This window comes from Dromiciops gliroides, chromosome 3 (genome assembly GCF_019393635.1).
Source record: "Dromiciops gliroides isolate mDroGli1 chromosome 3, mDroGli1.pri, whole genome shotgun sequence".
NCBI classification, from domain to species: Eukaryota; Metazoa; Chordata; class Mammalia; order Microbiotheria; family Microbiotheriidae; genus Dromiciops; species Dromiciops gliroides.
In genome coordinates this window covers 621,714,594-621,742,556 of record NC_057863.1, presented here as the reverse complement: position 1 = coordinate 621,742,556, position 27,963 = coordinate 621,714,594, and the positions used below count along the sequence as shown (strand labels likewise).

General features: G+C 46.0%; 1 protein-coding gene across 1 annotated transcript in view; it reads right to left on the bottom strand.

Annotated features, from left to right (window-relative positions):
• LRRC38 (leucine rich repeat containing 38) overlaps window positions 1–22,955 on the bottom strand; it is a 44,324-nt gene extending 21,369 nt beyond the window's left edge. Inside the window, exon 1 of the mRNA XM_043995049.1 lies at window positions 22,056–22,955. Coding sequence (XP_043850984.1) covers window positions 22,056–22,698 — 643 coding nt within the window. The 5' untranslated portion in view covers window positions 22,699–22,955. The remainder of the gene's footprint in view (window positions 1–22,055) is intronic.
• Window positions 22,956–27,963: the final 5,008 nt, after the last annotated feature.

Below are 27,963 nucleotides of genomic sequence, written 5' to 3'. Positions count from 1 at the left end.
ATAAGAAAGGTAGTATGAGGGGCAGCTAGGTGGCACAGTAGATAGAGCACCGGCCCTGGAGTCAGGAGGACCTGAGTTCAAATCCGGCCTCAGACACTTAACACTAGCTGTGTGACCCTGGGCAAGTCACTTAACCCCAATTACCTCACTAAAAAAACAAAAACAAAAAACAAACAAAAAAAAGAAAGGTAGTATGAGGTGGTCAAGAGTTGGCCTTGAAGTCAAAAAGATCTGGGTTCAAGTCCTGTCTCTGATGTATACAAGCTATATGACCACAGACAAGTTACTAGCTGGTCACTTCCTTGGGGTAGCTCTCTAGGTCTGTAAATTATGGAGCAGTTGTGTTTGGAATTCCTATATCCTGATTCATAATGATAATAATGATAATATTAATGATAATAATAATATTACATAGCACTTAATAAGTACCAGGCACTGTGTTTAAATGCTTTACAATAATTATTTCATTTGATTCTCACAATAACTGTGGGTTGGAGGTGCTATTATTAACACCATTTTTTACTTTTACAAATGAAGAAACAGAGGCGGACAAAGGCCAAGTGTCTTTCCCATGGTCCCACAATTAGTATCTGAGGCTCAATTTGAACTTAGGTCATCCTGAATCCAGGAGACATTCTATTTGTTAAAAGTTAATGCTAAGGGGCAGCTAGATGGCGCAGTGGTTAAAGCACCGGCCCTGGATTCAGGAGTACCTGAGTTCAAATCCGGCCTCAGACACTTGACACTTACTAGCTGTGTGACCCTGGGCAAGTCACTTAACCCCCACTGCCTAAAAAAAAAAAATAATAATAATGCTAAAAAAATCATTTTTCTTTTAAAAAAGTTAATGCTTCCTTTTATTTTTTAAAGCTGCAGTTTGGTATTTGTGGTTCTATCTTTTATTTTTCTTTTTTATTTGAATGGTGTTGTTTATGGTTATTACTTTCCTCCTAAATTTTCTTTTCTTATTAAATCCATCCCTGCTGGCCCCTTCCCAATAACTCTTCCTCCCTCCAGAATTCACTGATTCCATCTCTGTTTCCTCAGTCTGGGAATGTTCAGCAGGTGTTGGTTATGAAAATCATTCCCAGAATAGAATATCTAAGAGCCCACTGAACTCTCCTTACCAGCCCATTACTAAGGGTGAATGTTTTTTGCCTTGCATTGAAACTCTCAGAGCAATTTACTCAGCCAACAAAAATGTTTGAAAATCAAAAATGATCTTAATTTCCCTGGGATTTCAGGAGCTAGTTTTAAATGAGCCAGTGGTGTTATGTGGAGCTGCTGGGACCCAAGAAGCCCCAGGCAGAAGTTTCTTCCCTTGGCCCACCACAGCAGAAATACCCTTGCCATGTACACAGGCCAGAGGGAGAGTCTTCCCTTTCCAGAGAGTCCCACTTCACTCCCTTCCCCTTTAGGGACTATTGCTTGGAGCCTAGAAGCCTACCTAGGTCTGGCAAAAAAGAAAAAAAAGGCGGGGGGGGGGGGGGGAGAACTGTGGATGAAAACAGCCAACTATTGAAAACAAAAAGTTAAGTCTGGGAGGGATCTTAGAAAAGAATAATCAAGAAGCGAAGGTAAAAAGATTAAACATTTATACAGAGCTTACTATGTGTCAGGCACTGTGCTTTATAATTATTATCTTAGGGCAGCTAGGTGGTGCAGCGGATAGAATACTGGCCCTGGATTCAGGAGGATCGGAGTTCAAATCCAGCCTCAGACACTTGACACTTACCTGTGTGACCCTGGGCTTAACCTTGACTGCCTCACCCCCCCCCCCCCAAATTACCATCTCATCTGATCCTCACAACAACCCTGTGAGGTAGGTGGTATTATTATCCTTATTTTTACAGTTGAGTAGACTAAGGTTGAGTGACTTACCCAGGTTCACACAGCTAGTAAGTGTCTGAGGCTAGATTTGAATTCAGATATTCCTGACTCAATGCCTGGGCAATCTATCCACCGTGCCACCTGGTTGCCCCTAAGATAGGTCAGAACTGGAAGATCCCTTAGGACAGAGAACATCAGAGTTTGGAGGGTCCTTAGAACATAAATCAAAGTTGGTCCCTTAAACTTGCATGAACTGATGATGAGTGAGATGAGCAGAACCAGAAGAACATTATACACAGTATCATCAACATTATGTGTTGATCAACTGTGATAGATCAGCTTCTTCTCACCAATCCAACGGTGCAAGAAAGATCCAAAGGACTCATGATGGAAAAGGCTCTCCAAATCCAGGAAAAAAAGGAAACTGTGGAATATGGATGCTGATTGGACCATACTATTTCTTTTGTTTTTGGTGCTGTTGTTTTTCTGTTTTGAGGTTTTTCCTTTTTGCTTTGATTCTTCTCTTATAACATGACTAATGCAGAACTATGTTTAATGTTATTATGTATATATAACCTATATCAGATTACCTGCTGTCTAGGGGAGGCGGGGAGGGAGGGAAGGGAGGGAGGAAAATTTGAAATTGGAAATCATGTAAACAAATGTTGAAAACTAAAATAATAATAATAATAAAATTTTAAAAAAGAAAATAATTATTAATAATGGATTTCAGGGGGCAGCTAGGTGGTGCAATGGATAAAGCACAGGCCTTGGATTCAGCAGGACCTGAATTCAAATCTTGCCTCAGACACTTGACACTTACTAGCTGTGTGACCCTGGGCAAGTCACTTAACCCTCATTGCCCCGCAAAAAAAAAAAAGAAAAGTTGGTCCCTTAGGACACAGAACGTCAGATCTGGGAAGGATGCTGAAGGTCATTTAGTCCAGTCCCCTCATTTTACAGGTGCAGAAAATAAGGACTGGACAAATGAAGTGATGTGCCTGCTGAGACTTACCAAGTGCACTCTTCACAACAACCCTGTTAGGCAGTATTATCATCCCCATTTTCTGTTTTGTTTTTTGTTTTTTTGCAGGGCAATGGGGGTTAAGTGACTTGCCCAGGGTCACACAGCTAGTGTCAAGTGTCTGAGGCCGGATTTGAACTCAGGTCCTCCTGAATGCAGGGCTGGTGCTTTATCCACTGCACCACCTAGCCGCCCCATCATCCCCATTTTCTGGATGGGAAAACTGAGTTTCAGAAAAGTGTTATGACTTATCCAGGGTTACCAAACTCATAAGAGGCAGCCCTACTGATTCCAAATCCAGGAGGCTTCCTACCAGACACTTCCCTGCCTCTTATCTCAGAGGTGAGTCCGAGCCTCCAGGACTGGGTCCTTGAATGCTATCACCAGCTTTACATCTAAAGAAGGAAGAAAAGACTTGAAGACCAGTGACAAGACAATTCTGCCATTATGTAGTCGAAAGGCCTTTGTAGCTTTAACATTCTGTGCTCTAAGGTCCATCCCAGTTCTGACATTCTCTACTCTAACTTCTCTCTCAGCTCTGACATTCCATATTCTAAGATCCCTCCCAGTTCTGTCATTCTGTGTTCTAAGGGCCCTCCTAGTTCTAACATTCCATGTTCTAAGGCCCCTCCCAGTCTGACACTCCATGTTAGATTCTAAGGTCCCTCCCAACATTCTGCGTTCAAAGTTCCCTCCCAGTTTTGACATTGCCTATTCTAAGGACCCTTTCAGTCCTAGCATCCCATTCTAGGGGTTCTACCAGTTCTGATCTTCTGTGTTCTAAGACCTTTTTAAATTCTGACTCACAGTGTTCCAAGGCCCTCTCAGCTCCGGTGCTCTGTTTCCCGGAGGCTGGGAGCAGATGTGTACAAGTTCATAAGTCACACAATGGGCACAGATGCATCTGGAAAGCCCCAGCGGTGTGGGCTCCCAGAAGAGGGCCATGGAAGGTCAGGCGTCTTGGATGACGATGGACTGAAAGTGAACTTGATGTGCACGGTATATATAGAAACAGACTCTGCTGCCAGGAGGGCAGCCAGTCACTGGCAGGCCTCGGGCCTGAGCAGAAGGAGCCCTGGGACAGGCAAAGAGCTTCCCAGGGTTCCTTCTTTCTTCATTTGCCTGCTCATAAATCACATCTGCTCAGGTTTAGATCATAACAAGGAGGAGATGGAGAGAAAAGACATGGGCGTAGTTGTTCCAAGAACAAGTTAGCATAGGTGGGGAGTAGGGGATGGACCAGGAGTTCAGGGACAATAACCCACATCTCTTCCACAAAAGCGGAAGATGATGCATGACTGCTTAAATCACTGCCTGCCTCTTCTGAGACCTCATCTGCCCTGTCTGTCCCTCCCTCCTTCCCCTTCTTTCTTTCTCTTCCTTCTTTCCTTCCTTCCTTCCCTCTTTCCTGTGTTCACATCCCCAGCCCTAAGCCCTAAGGAATGACACATCAGACAGAACACTGACTCTAGCATCAGAGGCCTTGAGTTCAAATCACACCTCTGACACTTCCTGTGTGACAAGTCATTTAATGTCTCTGAAACTCAGTTTCCACCTCTATGAAACGAGGGGGCTGGACTAGAGGCTTCTGAGGTCCCTTTAGCTCCTGGATCTATAGTCCTGAGATTCAATTTACTGCCAGTATGACCTTGGGTAAGTCCCCTAGCTCCTCTCTGGGCTTCAGTTTCTTCTATAATGGAAAGGCCTGGACCAAAGGTTCCCATCAGCTCTATACTTGCTTCTCTGGGTCCCAAACCAGATCCTCCTCCCTATGGGGAAAGAGGACTCGGTTTTTCTTTCAACAGTTCCTGATCTATTTTGGTCTCTGTTGACCGAGATGAAGTTCATTCCAATTCAGGGCAGGGACTATTTCCTGTCAGTTTCTACATCTCCAGAGCCCAGCGCAGCATGTATTGAATACATTCACAAAAGCACCCACTATGTCGAAGACTCTGTGCTTCCATCAGGAACAGACTCTTATCTTATTCAGTGGAGGGCAGATAGAAAAGATCCTGGGGGGCGTCTATCCCACTATTTTTGCTGTTCAGTTGTTTCAGTTGTGTCTCTCTGTGACCCCATTTGGAGTTTTCTTGGCAAAGATATTGGAGTAGTTTACCATTTCCTTCTCTAGCTCATTTTACAGATGAAGAAACTGAGGCAAACAGGATGAAGTGACTTGTCCAAGGTCACACAGCTAGTAAATGTTTGAGATTGGTTTTGAACTCAGGAAGCTGAGTCTTCCTGATTTCAAGCACATTCCTCTATCCACTGAGCCACCTCTATCCCACTATAATTTTTTGTTGGTGGTGGTTTTTTGCAGGGCAATTGGGGTTAAGTGACTTGCCCAGGATCACACAGCTAGTAAGTGTTAAGTGTCTGAGGCCGGATTTGAACTCAGGTCCTCCTGACTCCAGGGCCAGGGCTCTATCCACTGCACCACCTAGCTGCCCCCCACTATAATTTTTTAATATTTAATGGTCTGTGGATTGTAGCATAGGTACAAAAAATGCCTACTTTTTGTAACTGAGAATAAACTTTGAATAAAAGTTCATCTTTTGTAGGCTAATAGTATCATTGTCACGATTTAACAGATTATTATTAAACACTTCCCAAAGTTATAATTAAGGATTTTTGTAGCTAGACCCAGAACCACAAACTACGCCTAAAATAAAGGTTCTTAGTTAAGTGGGTTGGGCAACATCCCATGGTAGGGAAGACATAGTCCCAAGACCTCTATATGAGGCTGTGAACAGATAGTAGATATATGGACGGGAAGAAGGAACATCGCTTGGGGGGAAGAAAGAGCAGGGCAGGGAAGACCCTCACCTTAGCCCACCATCTGCAGAAATCCTAGTTTCAACTCCATGAGTCAAAATGAGCCTCCCAGGATAAACTGTTCACTTCTGATTGTATCATTATGCTCCTAACTCAAGTCGTAGATACTGCCTCCCTCAGCCTCCTCTCCCACAACCAGAGAAGAAATGTCTCAAATTGGATGGATGAGTGTTACAGTATATCATCTTGGAGTGTAAATTCTTTTTCCCTCTGAGATTGGGGGGAAAAGGATTATCAGTCAGTTCAATTCAATTCAATTCAATTCAACCTGTATTTATTAATCACCTTTTATATACATGGTACTCTGCTAGGTACTAAGGATACAAAGAGAAGATGAGAATCATGAGCTGAACTTGCAGAAAGACAAACATGAGGAAAGATTTCCTGACAATGTTCTTGTTCAGTCGTTCAGTCTTTCCTGACTACATGTGACCATACATAGCATGCCAGGCCCATCTATCCTATACTATTTTCTCAAAGTCTGTCCAAGCTCATCGTCATGGCTTCTATGACACAATCTATTCAGCTCGTCCTCTGTCATCCCCTTTTCCTTTTGCCTTCAATCTTTCCCAACATTACGGTATTTTCCAATGAATCCCATCCTCTCATTATGTGGCCAAAGTATTTACACTTCAGCTTCAGTATTTAACCTTCCAGTGAATATCCTGAATAAATTTCTTTAAGTACTGACTGATTTGATCTCTTTGCTGTCTAAGAGATTCTCAAAAGTCTTCTCTAGTATCATAATTCACACCCATCAATTCTTCAGTGCTCAGCCTTCTTTACGGTCCAACTCTCACAGCCACATATTGCCTGGGAAAACCATAGCTTTGACTATATGGACCTCTGTCAGCAAGGTGACGGCCCTGCTCTTTAGTATTCTGTCCAGATTTGCCATAGCTTTCCTTCCAAGGAGCAGGCGTCTTTTAATTTCATGGCTACGGTCACTGTCTGCAGTGATCTTTGAGGCCAAGAATATAAAATCAGACACTGTTTCCATTTCCTCTCCCTCTCTTTCCCAGGAAGTGATGGGACCAATGGACTGGGTGGCTTGCCTCTCACTGGAGGTCTTCAAGCAAATGTTGGATGACTACTTCTTAGCTATTGTGTAGTGATGTTTTTCCTAGGGTAGGAGTTGGCCTCAATAGTCAGTCACCTAAGCATTTATTAAATGACCACCATATGCCAAGCATTCTGATAAGCACTAGGGATACAAAGAAAGGCAAAAAGGCCCCCCAAAGAAACAAAACAAACAAAACCAAAAACCAGTTTCAGCCTTCAAGAAACTCCCATTCTTTTTTTTTTTTTTTAGTGAGGCAATTGGGGTTAAGTGACTTGCCCAGGGTCACACAGCTAGTAAGTGTTAAGTGTCTGAGGCCGGATTTGAACTCAGGTCCTCCTGACTCCAGGGGCGGTGCTCTATCCACTGCACCACCCAGTTGCCCCAGTTAAACTGGAGTTAATCTAAGGGAAGGCACTAGGATTAAGGGGAACTGGGAAAGGCTTTTTGTAGCAACTGGGATTTAGACCTGAAAGAAGTCAGGCAAGTCAAGATGTGGAGACAAGGCAGGAGAGCATTCCAGGCATGGGAGACAGCCAGAGAAAATGCCCAGAGCTGAGAGTTTGTGTGAGGGTCTTGTTTGGGGAAGAGTAAGGAAGTCAGAACCACCCAATTGTAGAGTATAGAGAGGCAGAAGGGGCCAGACTATGAAGGGCTTTGAAGCCAAACTGATGATTTTACATTTTATCTTGGAGACCGTTGAAGTTTATTGAATGAGGGAGGAGGGAAAAAGATTTGATATGGTCAGGACTGTGTTACAGGAAGATGAGTTTGACTGCTGGGTGGAGAATGGATTGTAATCAGGAGAGACTTGTAGCAGGGAAACCATCCAGCAAATAATTGTAATAGGAGAGCCTCGAGGTGATAAGAGCCTATACCAGGGTGGTGGCAGTGTCAGAGGAGGAAAGGGGACATATACTAGAGATGCTATGAAAAAATAACAGGACTTGGGCAGGGGCAGCTAGGTGGCATAGTGGATAAAAGACTGGCCCTGGATTCAGGAGGACCTGAGTTCAAATCCGGCCTCAGACACTTGATACTTACTAGCTGTGTGATCCTGGGCAAGTCACTTAACCTTCATTGCCACACAAACAAAATAAAAATTTAAAAAAATAACAGGACTTGACAAGTGATTGGAAATGGTGGAGAGTGAAAGAGAGAGTGAGGAATTGAGGATGATGCCTCGGTTGTGAGTCTGAGTGACTGGGAAGATAGTGGTAACCTTGACAGTAATAGGGAAGTTTTGTTTTGGAATTGTTGAGGCTAAGATGTCAATATCCATTAAAGGCCCTTCCAACTTTGAGATTCTAGAATTCTTTGATGGTAAATTAATGGAACTTATTACTTCTAAAAGAGATAAAATGTAAGCAGACCCAACAAGTGCTTATATGGACTAATGAATGGCAGGTCCATAACTGGTCACCAAGGGGTGAGAGGGTTATCTGTGCCCTGTCCCTAACTCTAAAAGGCTATTGCCATGGAGAGCGTATAACCTTAGTCTTAGAATCTACTGCCATCCCCTAACTTTGGAAAACAGTCCTGGAGATGTCAACTGTTGCATGGCACAAACCAAGAACAATGGTAGCTAATGCAAATTATATTATCGTTCAGTCCTTTTTCAGTCATAGCTGACTCTTCATGACCCCATTTGGAGTTTGGAGTGGTTTGCCATTTCCTTCTCCAGCTCATTTTCCAGATTAGGAAACTGAGGCAATCAGGGATAAATGACTTGTCCAGAGCCAGCCAGTAAGTGTCTGAGGCCAGATTTAGACTCACAAAGAGAAGTCTTCCTACTCCAGGTACAATGCGCTATCCACTGCATCACCTATCTGTTCCAGCTATATTAGCAGCCCGTTAGGATACTGGTGTTCAAAGACAGATGAGAAATTTTACTTTGCCACAAGAACAAATGGAGATGGAAGTGGTGGTTAGGCATGTGGTTTCATCAATATAGTGACTTCCCTATGTGGAAAGACACTCATCTGATGCAGATAACCTCTCTTCTATAATTTTTAGTTGGGTTAGTTGCCTTGGGCCATTGAGAGGTTAAATGACCTGCCCACAGTATGTTTCAGAGGAAAAACTTGAAGCCAGATGTTTCTATTTTTGAGACTGGCCTTCTGTTCATTAAATGATAAGTCTTTTTTTTTTTAAGAAAAAAAAACCCCTACATGTTACTGTTTATTTTCAAGGGGAGATAATTGACCTTTAGGGGCATATAAAAAAAAATCTACATCCTAACCAGGCATATTATAACGTGGATACCATTATGTCACCAAAACTCGATTCCTGGTCTAACCAAAAGAAAAAGAAGGCTGACTCAACATTCATCAATATTTGAAAAGAACAATGATCCAGGGCAATGTCCAAAGTTGGCTCGGTATCGGGGATTAGGTGAAACAAATTAAGCTGCATCTTTTCCCTTGGTGTCAGCAAAACAGCAAAGCATTCATTAAGCCCTTAACATGTTCCCGGCAGTGGGTAGAGCACTGCGCTTGGAATCAGGAAGAATCAGCTTCATGAGTTAAAATCCAGCTTCTGCCACTTACCAGCTGTGTGACCCTGGACAGCTCACTTAACCCTGTTTGCCTCAGTTTCCTCATCTGGAAAATAATGGCAAATCATGCCAAGAAAACCCCGAATGGGGTCACCAAGAGTCAGGTGTGACTGAAACAGCTCAACAACACTATGCTCAGCAGCTCAAGTAGTGTATGTTCTAATTAGGGAAGAATGGTAGATTAGGAGTAGGAAGGCCTGGGGTTCGAATCTTTACTCTCTACTAACTGCATAACCTTGGGCAAGTCACTTAATCTCTCTAGGGCTCGGTTTCCTGGTCTGTAAAATGAGGAGGTTAGATTAGATGACCTCTAAGGTCCCTTTCTAGTTCTAAATCTGTGAGCACAGGTTTCCTTTTTTTTAAAGGAAATTTAAAATTTATTTTGAGACCATCATTCTCTCCCTGCCTCCCTCCTTACTCCAACTGAGAAAAAAAAAAAAAAGAAAGGGGCAGCTAGGTGGCGCAGTGGATAGAGCGCCGGCCCTGGAGTCAGGAGTACCTGAGTTCAGGTCCAGCCTCAGACACTTAACACTTAACTAGCTGTGTGACCCTGGGCAAGTCACTTAACCCCAATTGCCTCACTAAAAAAAAGAAAAGAAAAGAAAAGAAAAGAAAAACAAAAACAAACCCTCCCCCCACCCCCCAACCATTAAAAACAAGTAAAATATCTTACCAAAAAGAGTTTCATCTGCCTTTTGAATCTATCATCCCATTATCAGGAGGTGGATGGCCTGTTTCAACTCGAATCTACTAGAACTGTGGTTGGTCATTTAGTGTCTACTCTTCATGATCCCATTTGGGGTATTCTTGGCAAAGACACAGTAGCAATTTGCCATTTCCTTTTCCAGCTCATTTGACAGATGAGGAAACTGAGGCAAACGGGGTGAAGTGACTTGCCCAGGGTCACATGGCTAGATACATCTGTGTCTGGATTTGAACTCATGAAGAGGTGTCTTCCTGACCCCAGGCTCAACACTCAATCCACTGCACTAATAAGCTCCCACTAAGCCCAGACATTTTAGATCCTGGGGTCACAAGGACAAAAATGAAACAGTTCCTACCCTCAGAGAGCTTGCATTCTATTGATAAAGACACTACATATACATGGAGGAAGGGAGCCTTTGTTGGGTGTGGGTTGGTTTAGATCATGGGGTCCAAAACTCTTTTGGTGCCATGGGCCCCTTGGGCAGTGTGGGGAAGCCTACAGGCTTTTTTTTTTTTTTTTGCAGGGCAATGAGGGTTAAGTGACTTGCCCAGGGTCACACAGCTAGTAAGTGTCAAGTGTCTGAGGCCAAATTTGAACTCAGGTCCTCCTGAATCCAAGGCTGGTGCTTTATCCACTGCGCCACCTAACTGTCCCGAAGCCTACAGGCTTTTTAAATGATTGAAAGAAATACTAAATTGCAATTAGAAGCTGGTGAAAATAAAGATGAGATTTTTCCCACCCAAATTCACGGACTCTCCTGAAAGAGAACTAATGACTAAGGGGGGGGGGAAGCAGGAAAGATTTCCCATAGAGGGTGGGGCAGGATCTAAGCCTTGAAGGAAGCAAGGGATGCTAAGAGGACCTGGGTTCAAATCTCAACTCTAACACTCCCTTTGTGACCTTGGGCAAATCACTTCATCTCCCTGGGACTCAGTTTTCTGTTCTGTAAAATGAGAGGTCATTCGGCAAATGGCCTCTGAAGTCCCTTCCAGCTCCAGATGTCTGAACCCATGAGCAGACCTAAATGAAGGAAGGAAGAAGTGAATTCCAGGCATGGTGCTGTGGAACCTTTTGGGTCCTTGGTCCCCAATCCCTTCTCGCTCTGAAATCTTCAATAACTCCTATGGCCTCTTCAGAAATGAGTAACACTTACACTTGTCCCTGCAAAGGGATGGGACACATCCCAGGTCAGGATCCCTGAGGTGATCCGGACCTAAGGAAGAACCAAGAAGGGAAAGAGTACACCACAGAAACAAGCTGTAATTAAGAGTTACATTAAAAATGCATCAGCTGTTCGAATACAAGCAGATGCTCAGAGAGTCACAAAGAAGGTCTGAGAGAGGATGAAAATAGCCACAGAGACCTCATCTAATCTCTGTCAAGAAGGGGTCGTCCTCCCGCAGCCCCCGACAGGGCGCTGCCCATGGGGCTGCTGGTCTTTCCTCTGTGACTCCCAAAGAGCAAGACTGGGCCACATAAAGAAAGGGCCAAATCATACACTCGGCTTTGCTGGTATAAGCACAGTCCTCATTTCTCATACTTTCTAAACAGCCTTTTGAGAGTGTTTGGCTTTGGCAAAAGGACAAGTGGGAATGTAAGAGAAGGGGGATTCCTTCAGGGGCTTCTGCCTAGGTGGTTTTACCTTGGGAAAGTGACACCCTGGGGTCCCACATAGAAACAAATAGCAGTAGCCCAAGTCCCTGGATTCTCTGGCTTTTAGGGCATTTGCCTAGGCTCTTTTGAAGAGACTGGAGGACATGAGGCCTTTTTGGACTCCCCTTGACCCCTACCTACTAGCTGCCTCCACTCCAAAATTACTTTGTCTATATACACATAGAGATAGACATAGACATAGAAACAGATACAGAGATAGATAGACATATGGATATAGATATAGATATACCTATCTTTGTACATGCCTGTGAACACCTAGGTGATGCTGTGAATAGAATCCTGGGATTGGAGTTAGAAAGACCTGAGTTCCAATTCTGCCTAGATACCTGCAAGCTGTATGACTTTGGGCAAGTCACTTAACTGCTCACAGCCTCAGTTACCTCATCTATAAAATGGAAATAATAATAATAATAATAATAATAGGCCTTATGTCTCAGGATTGTTTTTAGAATTAAATTAATATTAATTAAATAAATAAAACTTAAATAAAATAAGTATAAACATTTATTATTAATATAAATTGTAGGGAAGTATTATTACTGCAAATTGCAGATTGGTATTATTAAAGGAAGCACCTTGTTGAGAGAATTTTCTACACTGGTAAAATCATAGGTATGGTCTTAAAAAAAGAATTAAATGATATAGTAAATGTAAAATACTTCACAAACCTTTAAATGTTACCTAAAGGTCATTAAAATAATAATAAATTTTATCATCGTCATAATTACCATCATTATTACATGTTGCTTTTTGTTTGTTTGTTTGTTTTTGGTGAAGCAATTGGGGTTAAGTGACTTGCCCAGGGTCACAAAGCTAGTAAGTGTCAAGTGTTTGAGGTCGGATTTGAACTCAGGTCCTCCTGACTCCAGGGCCGGTACTCTATCCACTGGGCCACCTGGCTGCCCCTGCATGTTGCTTCTTGTAATAGAATGCAAGCTCCCTGAGGGCAGGAATGTTTCTTTTTTTGTGTTTTTGTATCCCCAAAGCCCAGCATTGCGTCTGATACAAAGTAAGAGCTTAATAAATGCTTATAGATTGACTGAAGCTACAGGATCTGAGGACATAGAGTTTAAAGGAACTTTGAGAGATTGTCTAGTCCAATACCATTTGATTATATTTTAAAAAAATATTTATTTTTATCTTATATTTTATATACCAAAATAAATATTTTAAAATATTTATTTTTATCTTATATTTTATATATCAAAATAAATATTTTAAAATATTTATTTATTTTTAAAATACAAAATGTAAACATGTTTTTGATGTCCCCAAGTAAAGAGTGATCCTTTTGTCCCAATCTTCTGGGGTAGTGGGGAAAATTACCAAAACCCAATCTCCCTGGGGGAATTCGTGGACAATAATGAGCCCTTGGAGACCTCTAGGGTCCAGTCTTCTAGACAGAAGAAGGAGGATGTTCTGTTCAGTAGCTAGTTCCTAGACAGTTTGGAAGACCTAGACTGTTAGAGAGAGAAGGAGACGTTCTTGGGTTCCATCAGCCTCATAGGGAGGTCAATGCCCCCACTACCCACCAAGCTTCAAAGGACTGAGACACAATATGGAGGAGTAAAATGCCTAGACTTTGCCCTCTAGAACCATCACGAGTTAGGCAGTGTGGGTTCAATGGGAAAGGGGGTTGCCTCTCCAGCAACCCCAAGTTTGTTCTGCTTTCTGGGGTTGGTCCAAATCTTTATGGTTGTGCTCTAAGGTTTGAGGCTCAAATATATCCCTACAGTGAATGTCAGGGCTTAGTTCAAACCACACACATGATAGGGTTCTACATAACACTCTTTAGGGATTCACGTGGAAAGTGGGATCTACCAAAGTGGAAGAATTTATATCAACTGTTTATGGATTTATCTAAATCCTTGTAACGATTGGAATGACGCCACCTGCTGGAGACTTACTGTAGAAGAGTTCCGCCCATGAAGCGAAGGTCTTTGAGGGCAAGACCAGGAGTCTTTTCTTTGGCGTCAGGAAGTGACGCGGGCTAGTGGGAGGAAGAAGGAAGAGACTGGCGGCTCGGTCTCACTCTTTTTCCTTTGGACTCTGGTGGAGAGCGGAGCTAGAAATGTGCTCTCCCTTTAATAGATAGGAATCTAGGCCTTTCTCTCTCTTTACCAAATTCTTATTCTCCTTAATAAATGCTTAAAAGTCTAACTCTTGCTAAAGCTTATAATTTATTGGTGGCCACTCATTAGATATTTTAGACAGTTTAGCTAGAATTTTAGCCCTTAACATCCTTTATGCATTTTTGGTCTCTTTGCAGAGGAAAATAAGGGCTGTCCTATACCCCATATTCCGGACTGTGTTGCAGCCGGCTCAAAATGGTTCCCAAGAGCCAACTGTTAAATTTTCAGTGTGAGCATTTACACCTCAAAAATCATCAAATGCCACAAACCGAGTCTGATTTGCTGTTTTGTTGACTTTCTAGACTTGACAAAGTGATGGAGAAAATGTTGATATTGAAGATTAAACTTGAAAGCGTGGTTTGCATACATCTTTTCTGAGAGCTGGTATTAAACATTTACCACCATATGTGCCACTGTCACTGTGAATTGTTAGCTCAAGTGCCCATATGGAAGCTGAGAACCCTTTTGCTCACATTAGTAGAGATTCGGACAAAACTCGAGATTTCTCAGAAGTAACTCTGGGTGGGTGGGGGCCAAAACAAGACAAAGAGATAGAGATGGGGAGATCCCCCTAAGATGGAACCTGGTTCATGGAGGCATAGACCTTAGGGTGTCATGCAGTGGGCTGCCAACAGTAATATTTCAGTGTGTATGTGTGTGTACATATACCCCCACACATATACCATATTTTGTTCAATCATCCCCCAATTGATGCACACCCATCAGCCATTAGATCCTAGACTTAGAGCTGGAAGGGACCTTGGGGGTCAACAAGTCCAACACTTCCATTTTTATAGATGAGGAAACAGAAGGCCAGAGAGAATGAGTATCATGTCTATTGTCACACAGTTGGTAAGTATCTACCAGGATTTGAATGCAAGTCTTCCTGGCTTCTAGTCTACTGCCATGTTGCCTCTGTCCACTTTGTTTCTAGTTCTTTGCTCGCTCGCGCCCGCCCCCCCCCCCCCCCCCCCGTCTCGCTCTCTCTCTCGCTCTCTCCTCTATCACTCTTTGTGTCTCTCTCATACACATAGACACACAAATGCTGCTATGACTAATTTGGCATATATGAAATCAGCTTCCATCTCTGCTTGCCTGTCTCATCTCCTTGGCCCATTTTACAGATGAAGACATTCCATCCTGGAAAGGCTAGACATCTTGTCTAATGTCACACAGCTAGTAAGTAGCCACGCCGGGGTTTGAACCCAAACTTAGCACTCTTTTCACAATAGTATGTCAATGTGATTTTGGAGTCAGAGGACCCATGTTCTAATCCTAATTCTTCTGTTTACCAACTCATTTCCCTTGGCTAAGCCACTTAGGTGTTCTTTGCCTCGGTTTCCTCTCCTGTAAAATGAGGACTAGATGGCCTTAGAAGTCCCTTCCAGCTCTCAGCCAGTGACCTCCCCAGGATCACCACCTCAAAGGCTCCCGCTCAGGACAAGTATCCCCCCAGGAACAAGTTGCCAGCTCAGCCCCTGCCCCATCTTCCTAACCCTCCAACCAAATCACAGGAGCTTGCCCAAGGCTATCCTGTTTCACAAGTCTCCCTATTATTATGCACTGTGATCTCTTGACACTGAAGTTGCTGGTGAGCTGAAGAGGGGTGTCTCCAACCCTAAGACCTGCACATTCCTTTCTTTTTATACATGTGCTTTCTGGGCCTGATGTGAGCTGTGTTAATTGGGTGGGTTTGCTGACGTCATTGAGATGCTATTCAGCTCCCAAAGCAACAAACCTGAGAGGCACAATGGAGAGTGTGCTAGATTTCCAGTCAGAGTTCCTAGGTTCAAATACCACATCTACTCATTCTATGTGTGACCTTGGACAAGTCACTTGACCTTCCTAGGCCTCGATTCCCTCATCTGTAAAATGAGAAAGTTGGACTAATCAGCCATTCCAGCTCTAGATTTATGATCCCTGTGATCAAACAGACTCTACAAGCCTAGAACCTAATCACGCAGTTAGTCAGCAGCAGAGCCACAATTTGAATTCGAGTCCTGTGAGTTCTGGTCCATACTGTTTCCACAGTACTATGCCCGGAGCTGAGTATCACAGGTTTATAGGGTTAAAGCTAGAAGGGACTTCAGGGAATTTTGAATCCAACTTCCTCATTCTGCAAATGAGGGAATGGAGACACAGATGGGGAGGGAAGTCTGCCCTGGGAGGTCATGCAAGGGAGTAAGACGCATGGTTAAGACTTGAACCCAGGTCCTTGGATCATGAATATACACCATTTTATAGGCAAGAGACAGGTCCAGAGAAAGGACATGATTTTTCTTCACAGGTAGCCAATATCCTTTCTAATCCTAATTTTGCCAATAAGATGCTGAGTACATTTTGGACAAGTCTTGGAATGCAAATCCCAGTGTGGTAGGGACCACATCAATGTAATTCCCTCTAAGTATAATGAGCTCAATGAGGAATTTTTTTTGGGAGACAATTGGAGTTAAGTGACTTGTCTAAGGTTACACAGTCAGTAAGTGTCTGAGGTCAGACTTGAACTCAGGAAGATGAGTCTTCCTGACTCCAGGCCCACAGTGACCCTTAATAAGTAACTTTTTAATAAAGTGGTGTGTGTGTGTGTGTGTGTGTGTGTGTGTGTGTGTGTGTGTGTGTGTGTGTATGTTGCATCTCAAGAGAAGGAATTATCTGGAAGAAAAATAAGAAGCTTGTGAAAGGAAATTTTTAAGGAGAGGGATGGGACAGAGCTGGTCACGGGTGCTGAGGGACAGCTCCTCTCCACTGGATGTGGGGGAGGGGGAGACTAGATGCCGCTTCTCTTTTGTCTGTAAAGGCAAAGGCTGCTGGGGATCCACACCAGCAATAGATGAGTGTCACACTTGCCCAGCAGAAGGAGTACCCCCCCCCTCCCCCGCCGCAACCGCCTGATTACAGCTGAACTGGCAAATAGGATTTGCTCTGGCCCTAGGGCAGAAGGGGCAGGGTGAGAGTGGGGACTAGTCACATTAAATTACAAAGTAGTGATGGGTGGGAGAGAGAGCAGGAGACTCAGAAATGTCTCAGGGCTCCCATCTGGAGGCATTTTCCTCTTTAACAAATCTGACTAAATTGCTCTAAGGTGCCATCTTAGCTATTAAGATAATAAGTTTTCAGCTGGAAGGGGCCTCAGAGGTCATCTAGTCTCTTCCATCCTCATTTCAGAGGTGAAAAGACCAAGTTCTGGAGAGTTTAAGTGTTTTATTCAAGGTCCCATAGGTATGATGAATCACCCACCAATATTTCGCTTTTTTTCCCACCAAGATCTGTGATTTCCTGGGTGCAGGGAACTTCTGGTGAAGAGACTCCCTCCACCAATGAAGAGCACCTTCTTTGAGACTTAGCCTTAGAGAGCTGCCTGGGACACTGAGATGGAAAATGACTCACCCAGTATCACACAGTATATGCCACAAGTGGGACTTCCTGCCTCCCAGACTGCCTTTTGGATTTCTATAACATTTTTTTTTTGGTGAGGCAATTGGGGTTAAGTGACTTGCCCAGGGTCACACAGCTAGTAAGTGTCAAGTGTCTGAGGCTGGATTTAAACTCAGGTCCTCCTGAATCCAGGGCAGGTGCTCTATCCACTGCACCACCTAGCTGCCCCATCATTCTAAAGTTTGAAAAGCAGTTTACATAAATGATCTCAGTAACCCTATGTTGTATGCTATTATCATCCCCAATTTATAGATGAGGAAACTGAGGTTGAGAGAGGATTGGTGACTTGTATAGGTCACAGGCTACTAAGTGTAAGGCAGGATTTGAATGAAGGTCCTCAGGGATCTATTCATTGTGCCATGAGGATCAAGCTCAGGTCTTTGGATGCCAAACCTGGCACCTTTTTTTTCACCGACCCATACAGCTTCCCAGAATGGTATGGAATAAGGAGCAATAATATAGGAGAGAGATAGGGCAAGGAACCAGTGGGGGTGTTTGCCACTGGTCCGAGACTATTTCCCTGAGCCCTCAGGGCTCCCATTGTCTGATCCATAGCAGAGAGCTGGGTTTAGAAGCCTTAGAAATCGATCACTAGGTCCACCCTCCTGTCTACTGAGGAGGTAGCTCGAGTCCAAAGAAGATCCCAAAGTTAATGGCAGAGACCAGGGCCAGCACCCAGGCCCCTCTGCTCCCTAGGTCAGGGTTTGTTTCCTGGCCCTGGGAAGGCGCCACTCCTTACACCCTGGCACAGGCCCCAGTGCCCCTGATCAAGGACCCTGCCATTCTCTAGGCCAGGTATTGTCTAGGAAATCATTGGCTTTGATTTCCCTCTCCTTCCCTTGTGCCCTTTGTTCATTCTTCTTGGCCAGGAGCGCATCATCAGATGGGTGACTGCACAGGGAATCTTACCTGGCAGGCGGGTAAACACATTTTACAAACCAACATGAGCCATCAAGGTCACAGGGAGGGAAGTGTCTCTATTCTCCTCTTTGCCCCTATTTTAATAGTGACAATGTCACCTTCCCCCATTTACTTAGACTCATTTCTAGGAAGAGCCCATGTGCAGCTTGACCCCCACCCCTACCCCAAGAGTCCTGAAGTGGTTTTCTTCCTTCCTTCCCCCTGCCAATACTGGCATCCTGGGTATACAGAGCACCTGCTTAAGGGGCCCAGGCTCCCCTGGAAGCCAGTATCTCTCCCCATGGGATGGGGGGGGGATCCAAGCCATCCTGCTTGATGCCAATTAAGTCAAGTGGGATTGAGAAGAGATAGGGGTTGGAGGGAGAGACTGGACCTGTTATTTACCTGCAAAGGGATCTCCCAGATGTGGAAAATCCTTCCTACAGAGTTGCCTTGAGCTCTTGGAGGCACACAGGGCCGCTCAGTGATGTGACTCTCTATGCCACAGAGGCAGGCCCTCGGCCCAGATGTTCCTGGCATGCAGGACAGCTCTTGAGAAGGGCAGCAGCACAGAACACCAGAGCTGGCAGGGACGGCCTAGTCCAAACTGTAGAGAAGGCTATTCATCTGGACATCTGGGTCTGCTGCTGACTCGCTGTGTGACTTTGGCCAAGTCACAGCCTCTCTGGGCTTCAACTTTGGCACCACCTAAATGACTGTTCTAAAATGACCTCTAAAGTCCCTTTGTGATCTAGAGCCAATAAACAAACACGTACAGAGAAGTTGTTGTTCAGTTGTTTCAGTCATGTCCTACTCTTTGTGACCTCATTGGGAATTTTCTTGGCAAAGATACTGGAGTGGTTTGCCATTTCCTTTCCTAGCTCATTTGATAGGTGAGGAAACTGAGGCAAGCAGGGTGAAGTGATTTGCCCGGGGTGTCTGAGGCTGAATTTGAACTCAGGTCTTCCAGACTCCAGGCCTAGCACTCTATCCATTGTGCCACCCAGGTGTACACATACTAGATGCAAGGTGAGTGAAGGCCCCATTAGTTGGGGTGGGGCTAGAGAAATCAGGAAAAGTCTTATGTAAAAGGTGACACTAGACTGAGTCTCAAAGGAAGGAAGGGAGTCTTGGAGGCAGGAGGAGAGGGCAGGTAGAAGGGAGATGACTGTAGCCTGTGCTAAAGCCCAGAGATAGGAGCCTGTCATTCATGAGGAACAGTAATATGGGAGGAACGGAGAGTCTGTGAAGGAGAATAATGTGGAATAAATCTGGAAAGCTAAATTGGGGGTCAGGTTGTAAGGAGCTTCAAACACTGAGTCTGATTTGGGCATAAATCAATATATGGCCTGTGAAATACACACAGCACAGTTTGAGAAAGTCTACAACAGTGGGCGTATGAGGTAAAGACAGGGGTTTATGCCACTGGAGGAGAAAAGTCCTTCCCTGTCGGAGTTGTTGGGCCTATGTATCATGTTGTCCTGGAGCAGCCACAGAAGGAGAAAGGGTAATAATGCATAGGAGGGGAAGAGCAGATGGAGAAGGACCTTCTGAATGCTTGGAGGAGGGTCAGGAAAGGAGAATGTTACATCAGTTCTGACTAGTCCCCTCTGACTGCTGAACCATGCTCCCCAAGCCTGTGCCACAGCCTGTGCTGTTGCCGAGCGTATTGGAAATCAGTGGGCATCTAGGTGCCGTAGAGGATAGAGTGCTGGGCCTGGGGTCTGGAAGACTCCTCTTTCAGAGTTCAAATCCTGCCTTAGACACACTAGCTGTGTGACCCTGGGCAAGTCACTTAACCATGTTTGCCTCAGTTTCCTCATCTGTCAAATGAGCTGGAGAAGGAAAATGGCAAACCACCCCAGCATCTCTGCCAAAAAAAAAAAATTCCAAATGGAATCACAAAGAGTCAGACAGGACTAAAAACGGCTGAACAACTGGAAATCAGTGGGTACTGTTGTATCTGTCTAGAACAGAACTTGAGATCCACCTCTTTATTCTTCAAGGAAAGACTTCAATGTCATCTGCATCCCGATCCCTGTGCTGCCCCACCCCCACCCCCACCCCCCATCCCCAACCAGAGAACCCTTAAAGGGCCATTTGAATCAAAATGATTATTATGAGACTTCTCTAGGCCCTGAATTCTACAACATACTGACAGATCATAAATATGATTTTGTCTGTTTGGGACAATCCATTTGTAATTTAGTTAATTTTAAATTGAAAATAAAATAAATTTTTAAAAATTTAGTTAAATCTGAAAGTTGCCAGAGGCTCAGAAGTTAAGCAGTTTACTCATTGTCACATAGCTAAGTGTCAGAGGTGAGATTTGAACCCAGGTCTTCCTGATCCCAGCCCTAGTGTTATCTCTACTGAGCTTCCCTGCCTCAGCGCTTTGCTTCTATCTTCACATTCTTTCTGCTTGTATCCATGGCTTATCTTCCCCAGCAGACTACAAATTTCAGAAGTGAAGAGACTGCCTTCTTTTCTCTGTCTCCTTCATATGGCAAGGAGCTGTGATTTTATCCACCTGAGAACCCTCTCCACTTCTGGAAAGCCCAGCTGGTCTAAGATGGATGGTCCTGGAGACCTGCCTGAGGCTCAGACAGGTACAATAACTTGTCCCTGAAAACAGAGGCAGGATCTGAACCCAGCCCTTTCTGACTCCTGTGCTAGCACTCTTTCCACTATATTATGCTGCCTCTCCATAGGGGAGAAGGAAGGTGGGAAGAAGGAAAGACCATTGATTGAATGCCTGCGAAGTGCACTGGTCTTATTAAAGGAGAAACCAGAGCTTCCTATGCTGTGGGTACCCCTGTGGCTCTGATTCATAAGACCACAGGATTCAGAACTGGACCTTAGGGATCATCTAGTCATTAGCAGAGCTCTAGAGCATACAGGAACCTTGGGGATCATTTGGGATCAGCTAGGTGGGGCAGTGGATGGAGTGCCGGACCTGGAGTCAGGAAGACTCATGTCTCTGAGTTCAAATCTGGCCTCAGATACTTACTACCTTGTGTGTCCCAGGGCAAGTCACTTCACCCTGTTTGCCTCGGTCTCCTCATCTATCAAATGAGCTGGAGAAGGATAAGACAAACCACTCCAGTATCTTTGCCAAGGAAACCTCAAATGGGGTCACAAAGAGTGAGACAACTGAACAAGAACAGAGATCATTTGACAGGTGAGGAAACTGAGGTCTAGAGAGTGGAAGTGACTTGCCCGAGGTCACACAGCTTGAATCCTAAACTCAAACCCAGTGCTCCCTCTCCCAGTGGAGCTTCTCAGTAACCAAACTTTCCCATCAGCCGGCAGATGCTGTCTGACTGACTCCCTTACAAAGGAAGCCTGTTTCCCTCCAATCCTAGAGTCGGTTCCCTGGGAGTATAGGGTTAGAAGGGCAGAAACAGCAGGAACAGCGCCTGCTACATAGTGAGTATTCGGTCAACAACCCCGTATTAAGATCCTACCGTGTGCTAGACACTATGGCCAAGCCCCAGGCATACAAGGAAAGCCAAATGACAGAACAAGTTCACTAATGGGTCCGACAACATGCTACCAACTGTGCAGAAACAAGCCACATCCCGGAGAAATGGGAGAGAAAGCCTTAAGATTACGGGGACCGGGAAATGCTTCTTGCAGAAAGCGGGGGATTTTAGCCAAGCCTTCGGGGAAGCCAGGATTGAGGAGGGAGCGCCCAGTGCCCAGCGTCGGGAGGTGGGGGGTCTCTAGGGAGGAACAGCCGGGAGGCCGCTGGCACTTAACAAACGCTTGCCGACTTGCCTTCCCTGGACGTCCCACTGCAGCTCCCGACAGCCCTCGGCTCCCGGCCGCCCGCCCCCCAGGCCGGCCCCCGCGCTGCCCTCTCCCCACAGCCGGCCCGGCCGCGCCGGCCCCTCGCTCACCCTTGGGCAGCTTGGACGCATTGTCCTGGAGCCAGGAGAAGAGCTGGGCAAACTGGCAGTCACAGAGCCACGGGTTCCCGTCCAGGCGCAGGGTCCGCAGGGAGGGCAGCGCGGCCAGGGCGGCCACGTTGAGGCTCCGTAGCTCGTTGTCGTTGAGCTCCAGCACCTGGAGCGAGTCGAGGCTCTCGAAGGCGGCCTCGTCCACGCCGGCCAGCCGGTTGTTGGCCAGGCTGAGCCTGAGCAGCTTGGCGGCCGAGCGGAAGGTGCCGGCGCCCAGCTCGGTCAGGTTGTTGTAGCTCAGGTCGAGGAAGATGAGCTTGGCGGAGCCGCTGAAGGCGCCCTCCTGCAGCGAGCTCAGCGAGTTGTTCCTGAAGTCCAGGTACACCAGGTCCCCGTAGAAGATGAAGAAGTCGGCCGGGATGGCCTCGATGCGGTTGTCGGCCACCAGCAGCTTCCGCACGTCCAGGGGGAAGGCGCTCGGCACGCTGGGCAGCCCTCGGGCCCGGCAGTCCACCGTGTGCGAATCGGCGCACACGCAGCCCGCGGGGCACGCGTGGCCCCGAGGTGCCGACAGCAGGCAGGAAAGGAGGCAGAGGGCGGCGGCGGGCAGCAGGGACGGCGGCGAGCCGGGCGGCGGCCCCATCCTGGGCCGGGGGGTCTGGGGAGCCCCGGGAGTTCGGGGCCCGCACCGAGGCCGGGCCGGCACCGAGGCCGGGCCGGCTAGCTCCAGCTTAGGAGAGGGACATCTGGCCTCCGCCGAGGGAGCGCACGGGCTCTGTGCGCGCCTCTCGGTCGGTGTGCGTGCGCCTCTGGGTGTGCGTGCGCCCCTGTGTGCGCGGCGCGTGGGCTGGGTGGCTGGGTGTGCGCGTGTGTGCTTCCGTGTGTGCGTCCGTCTGTGTGCCAGCGCGCCCGGTGGGATCCAGAGATCACATATCCTTGAAGCTCAAATAGCCGCCGGCTGGGGAAGGAGGAGCGGCTGGAAGGGGGTGGGGAGCGAAGGGAGGATGGAAAGCAGCCGAGGAGAAGGCGAGGGAGGGAGGGAGGGGACCGCGAGAGAATTCGTCCTGCTGGGAGGAAAATCGAATAGGGGAGAAACAGGAGGAGTAAGGGGGCTTCTCAGTATCAGCGGATTTCAGGAGGTGCTCAGAGCGCCCCCGGGCCCTCGTCCGTCTCTTGCTGATTTCGGGAAGGGTGTAATTAAACCTGCCCCAGTGGTTTGCCCAACGGCTCTCTGGGAATAACTGAACCCGGGCATCTCTTCTATACCATCCAGGATAAGATCAGTAGAGTTTCCCTGGGCTCCTTCCGCACCTTACCTCGCTAACCCCCTCCTCACAAAGCTCTGGGTACGTAGTGCCACCCAGATGTGGCCGGATCATAGAGGACAAAGAGGCTGGAGAGTTAGGGTGGTGGCGGCAGATGGTATTTTTTTAATCGATTTGGCCAAATGGAGTCCAGGAACCTGGGCTTGAATCCTACCTACTACCTGTTTGACCTTGAGCAAATAATTTCATCTCTCACCCTCAGTTTCATTCTCTGTAAAATGGATTGGTTGGATTAGATAGTCTTTGAGATCCCCTTTCAGCTCTAGAACTGCAGGCTGACAGGGCCGTACACATTCAGAATTACAGATTTCTTCTGTGAATATAATCTTCATATTCAGGCGACTGTCTTAAAGGATCCCAACTCTAGTGTTTGAAGGGCTCTCAGGGTTTATTTATTCCTTTAAGTAGCAGAATCAGGATTTGAACCCAGGTCCTCTGATTTGAAATTGGAATCCATTTTGTTGTTGTTATTTTGTTTTGTTTTGATGCTGTTAAAAAGCTCTCCTCCCAACTCTCCAGCCTTTACTGCCATGCCTCAGCAGCCTTCTTATTCCTCTATGACCCTGCAGGCTCCCTCCTCCCATTGATGACATTCTCCCCAGAACCTCCATTTGCAGGAGGAGCCGGTTCCTGCCATACTTTGACATCCCTCCCTTTTCACCTCTGCCCATTGGAATGGAAGCTCCTTGAGGGAAGGAAGGAACTGTTTTTCTTTCTTCAGCTCAATTCCGTAAACATTGCTTGAGTGCCTACTCTGTGCCAGGTGCTGTGCTAAACAAAAAAGGCAAAAGGCAGTCCTTGCCTTCAAGGAGCTTACAGTCTAATGGGGGAGACATCATGTAAACAGATAGATACAAAGCAACCTATAGACAGGATAAATAGGAAATAATTAACAGAGGGAAGGCATTGGAATTAAGAGGGAAAGGCTGGCTTCCTGTAGGAGGTAGAATTGTTGTTTATCCTTTGCAAAGAGGACCAATACTATCACAGGCGACATCTTGACTGGTAAGTGAATTGGATTTAAGTGAGGCAGAGTTGCAGAAAATCGACAGCCTTACCCTGTCTTCCAGAGTCATCTAGGTCAATGGCAAGACAGAAATCAAGGCCAGGATGCAGTGAATGACCTTGGCAGCTTCGATGCCTGACCAAGCTCTAAGTGCTCCACAGCGCCCGCTTCAGGCCGTTGTAACAAATTGTTGTCACCTCAATCCTCCAGGATATCTTCAGATAACTTGGGGTAGACATATCCCTAACTCACCAACAGATTTGTGGCTGGTCAGTTACAGTCAACCTGGCTTAGCCCATCTGCAGAGATGGATGGGGGTGGGGTGGCTGCTGTGAATGCTACAGCTTCTTAGAGTCACAGGGGAGAGTCGGGTAAATCAGGTGGTTACCAAAAGTGCATGAGCAGCCCTGAGAAAGGCTCACAGCAGAGGTGCTAGTGCTCCCCATACACCCCCTATTGGGATTGTAGCTGGGACTTCAAGGAAGCCAGGGAGGTCAGTAGTCGGGAGTGGAAGAGGGACATCATTCCACAAAAGGAACAGTCTGATTTCTTATCTCAGCTCAGCACATAGCTCAGAAATCCCTTAATAAATGCTTATTCATTGATTGATTCTGAATTCTAAGATCCCTCTCACCTAAATATGAGATCCTGGACTTTTAGAGTTCAAAACCACTTCTATGGCAACTGAGGCATAGGGCTGCCACATTTGAACATGGGAGATATTTGAAAAGGGGGTTCTTTTTCATGTTTTTTTTTTAAACACAGAAGACTTTTTTTCTTTTCTTTTCTTTTCTTCTCTTTTCTTTTCTTTTCTTTTCTTTTCTTTTCTTTTTTTTTTTTTTGCAGAGCAGCGAGGGTTAAGTGACTTGCCAGAGGACACACAGCTAGTAAGTGTCAAGTGTCTGAGACAGAATTTGAACTCAGGTCCTCCTGAATCTAGGGCTGGTGCTTTATCCACTGCACTACCTAGCTACCTTGCAAAAGGGAGTCCTTGGGGGCTCTATAGAGGATGCTTTAGAGGATGCAAAACCAATAGATGAAGTCACCCCAATCAAAGAATTCTCCGTAAGGGCAGCTAAGTTGGTCTTGACTTTAGCTATTAGAAAGAAGCTAGAAGGCACCACAGTGCATAGAGCGCTGGGCCCCTGCAGTCAGGCTCTTCTGAGTTCAAATCCAGCCTCTGGCACCTACTAGCTGTGTGACCCTGGGCAAGTCATTTAACCCTGTTTACCTCAGTTTCCTCATCTGTTAAATGAGCTGGAGAAGGAAATGCCAAATCACTCTAGTATCTCTGCCAAGAAAACCCCATGCACAGGGTGGTCCCCAGGGTCAGGAAGACCAGATACAACAGGGCAACAATTCAGAAAGCTTTGGGAAATGAGGGGTGGGGAGTCAGGGTAGGATAAAGCTGTGTGCATTTTCCATGTAGGCTCTTTGTGCTCTCTTGGAATCATGGGAATTCCCTTCAAACAATTCGATAATGTCGATTGAGAAACACTGAGATTAAAGAGAAAACAATCCTTGGCTGGGAGTTAGGACACCTGGGTTCTAACCCCCAACTCTAACAGCAACCATCTGGTTATGTATGATTTGGAGCAAATAGGAGAAAACATGGTATGTTGGAAAAAGCACCAGCTGTTGATGCTGAAGACCAGAGTTCAAATCCTTCCTCTGATATCTACTACTTGTATGACCTTGGGTAAGTCACTTAACTGTGGGGGAGGGGGGGGAGCTTTTAAAAATATTTGGTTTCTTCCAATTACAAGTACAAAAATTTGAATTAATTTTTGAAGATTTTGGATTCCAAATTCTCTCCCTCCTTTCTTCCCTCCCCTCTCACCTCATTTGGAAGGCAAGCAATTCGATACAGGTTCTATAGGTGCAGTCATGCAAAACATATTTCCATATTAGTCATGTTGTGAAAGAAAACACAACCCCCCCCCAAAAAAAACAACCCATGAAACAATAAAGTAAAAAGGAGTATGCTTCAATCTACTTTCAGACTATAGAGTCCCTTGTAGCTCCAAGTCTATGGCTTATCTGGTTTTATGGTCCTGTAGCTTGGTTAATCTGAACCTCAGTTTTCCCCATCTGTAAAAAGGGAGAGAAAGTGGGTTCAAATCTTGTATGACCTTGGGCAAGTTACTTTACCTTGAGTTTTAGTTTACCTGTCTGTAAAATGAGGGTGCTGGACTAGATGGCTTCTAAAGTCTGTTTTAGTTTTATGATCCTTGCCTTATCTGGGTCTAGGTTATCTTTATCTGTAAAATGAGAAAGGATCCAGGTTCAAATCCTGCCTCTGATGCTTAGTCCTTGTGTGACCTTGGGCAGGTCAATTCACTTCCTCAGATCTTAGTTTCCTCTTCTCTAAAATAATGGGGTTGGGCTAGTTGTTATCTGAAGTCCCTTTGAGGGTCCTCTGATCCTCTGGATTTGGGGATTTGTTGTAAGAAAGAAAGCAGCAAAGGACTCTAAAAATGACTGTCCTCTTCTCTCCTGGACTCACCACCTGCCCCCCCCTTCTCTTTCTCTCTCTCTCTCTCTCTCTCTCTCTCTCTCTCTCTCTCTCTCCCCCCCCTCCCCCCTCCCCTTCCCCCCACTCCCAAGAGCAATGGGTCAATAAGGTCTGCGCACTGCTTAGCGATAAAACTAATGATGTTCAGGGACTACAGTCCCAAGTAACTGCTGTAAGCACTCATCACAGTGAGATGTTCCCCAGGCCTACCACAAACCCTCCCTGGCCCCTCCTTCCCAGCCTGCTGTGACAACAGCCCCATATCTGAAGGCCAGGGCTGCTGTGGATAAAATGCCCTCAATGGATGGGTTCCCACCAGACAGAAATAATCCAGAGAAAAGCAGTGTGATTGCAAGGCCTCTGAAGCCTGAGTGTATCAATGTCTGCCCAGGGAATTAAACAGCCCCCCCCCTTCCAAGTACACAGTATCCTGATGTTCAGCAAGGCCACTGAGGTGCCCAGGCCATGACCTTTAGCAGTGAGCCAGAAAGAAGCCACAGGGAGAACATAAGCCTGAGACCTCTGCAAGGTCCACATGGGACAAACTTTCCCCAGATAGCTGAGAAAAAATGCCCTGGATTCCAGACGGTGGACCCGACCATTCATGAAATGGGGCCATTGCTGACCCCTCCACTTGAAAGCTAGAAGGGACCTTAGAGGGCATCTAGGCAAATCCCCTTATTTTACAGATGAGGAAACTGAGGCACAGAGAATCAAAATGACTCACCCAAGGTCTCACAGGGGAGGGGAGAGGAAGGAAGGCTGTCTTAAGTACCTAATATGTGCCAGAATCTGTGCTAACTAACCACTTTACAAATGTCTTGTTTGATCACATGGGCAAGAAGCAGCAATGGTGGGATTTGAATTCTGGTTCTCTCTGAGTCCACATCTGGAATTCTTCCTTCTGTACTGAATGGCCTCTTTCATGCCTCAGGACTCTGCCATCCCTTGCTGCCGGGCTCCTCCATCCCCTCTTTGGTTTGACCTTGGCACATCCCATCCAGGACACCAATGTTGGGTTCCAGGCCCAGCCCAGCCCAGCCTTGTTTTGCTCTCCCGAAG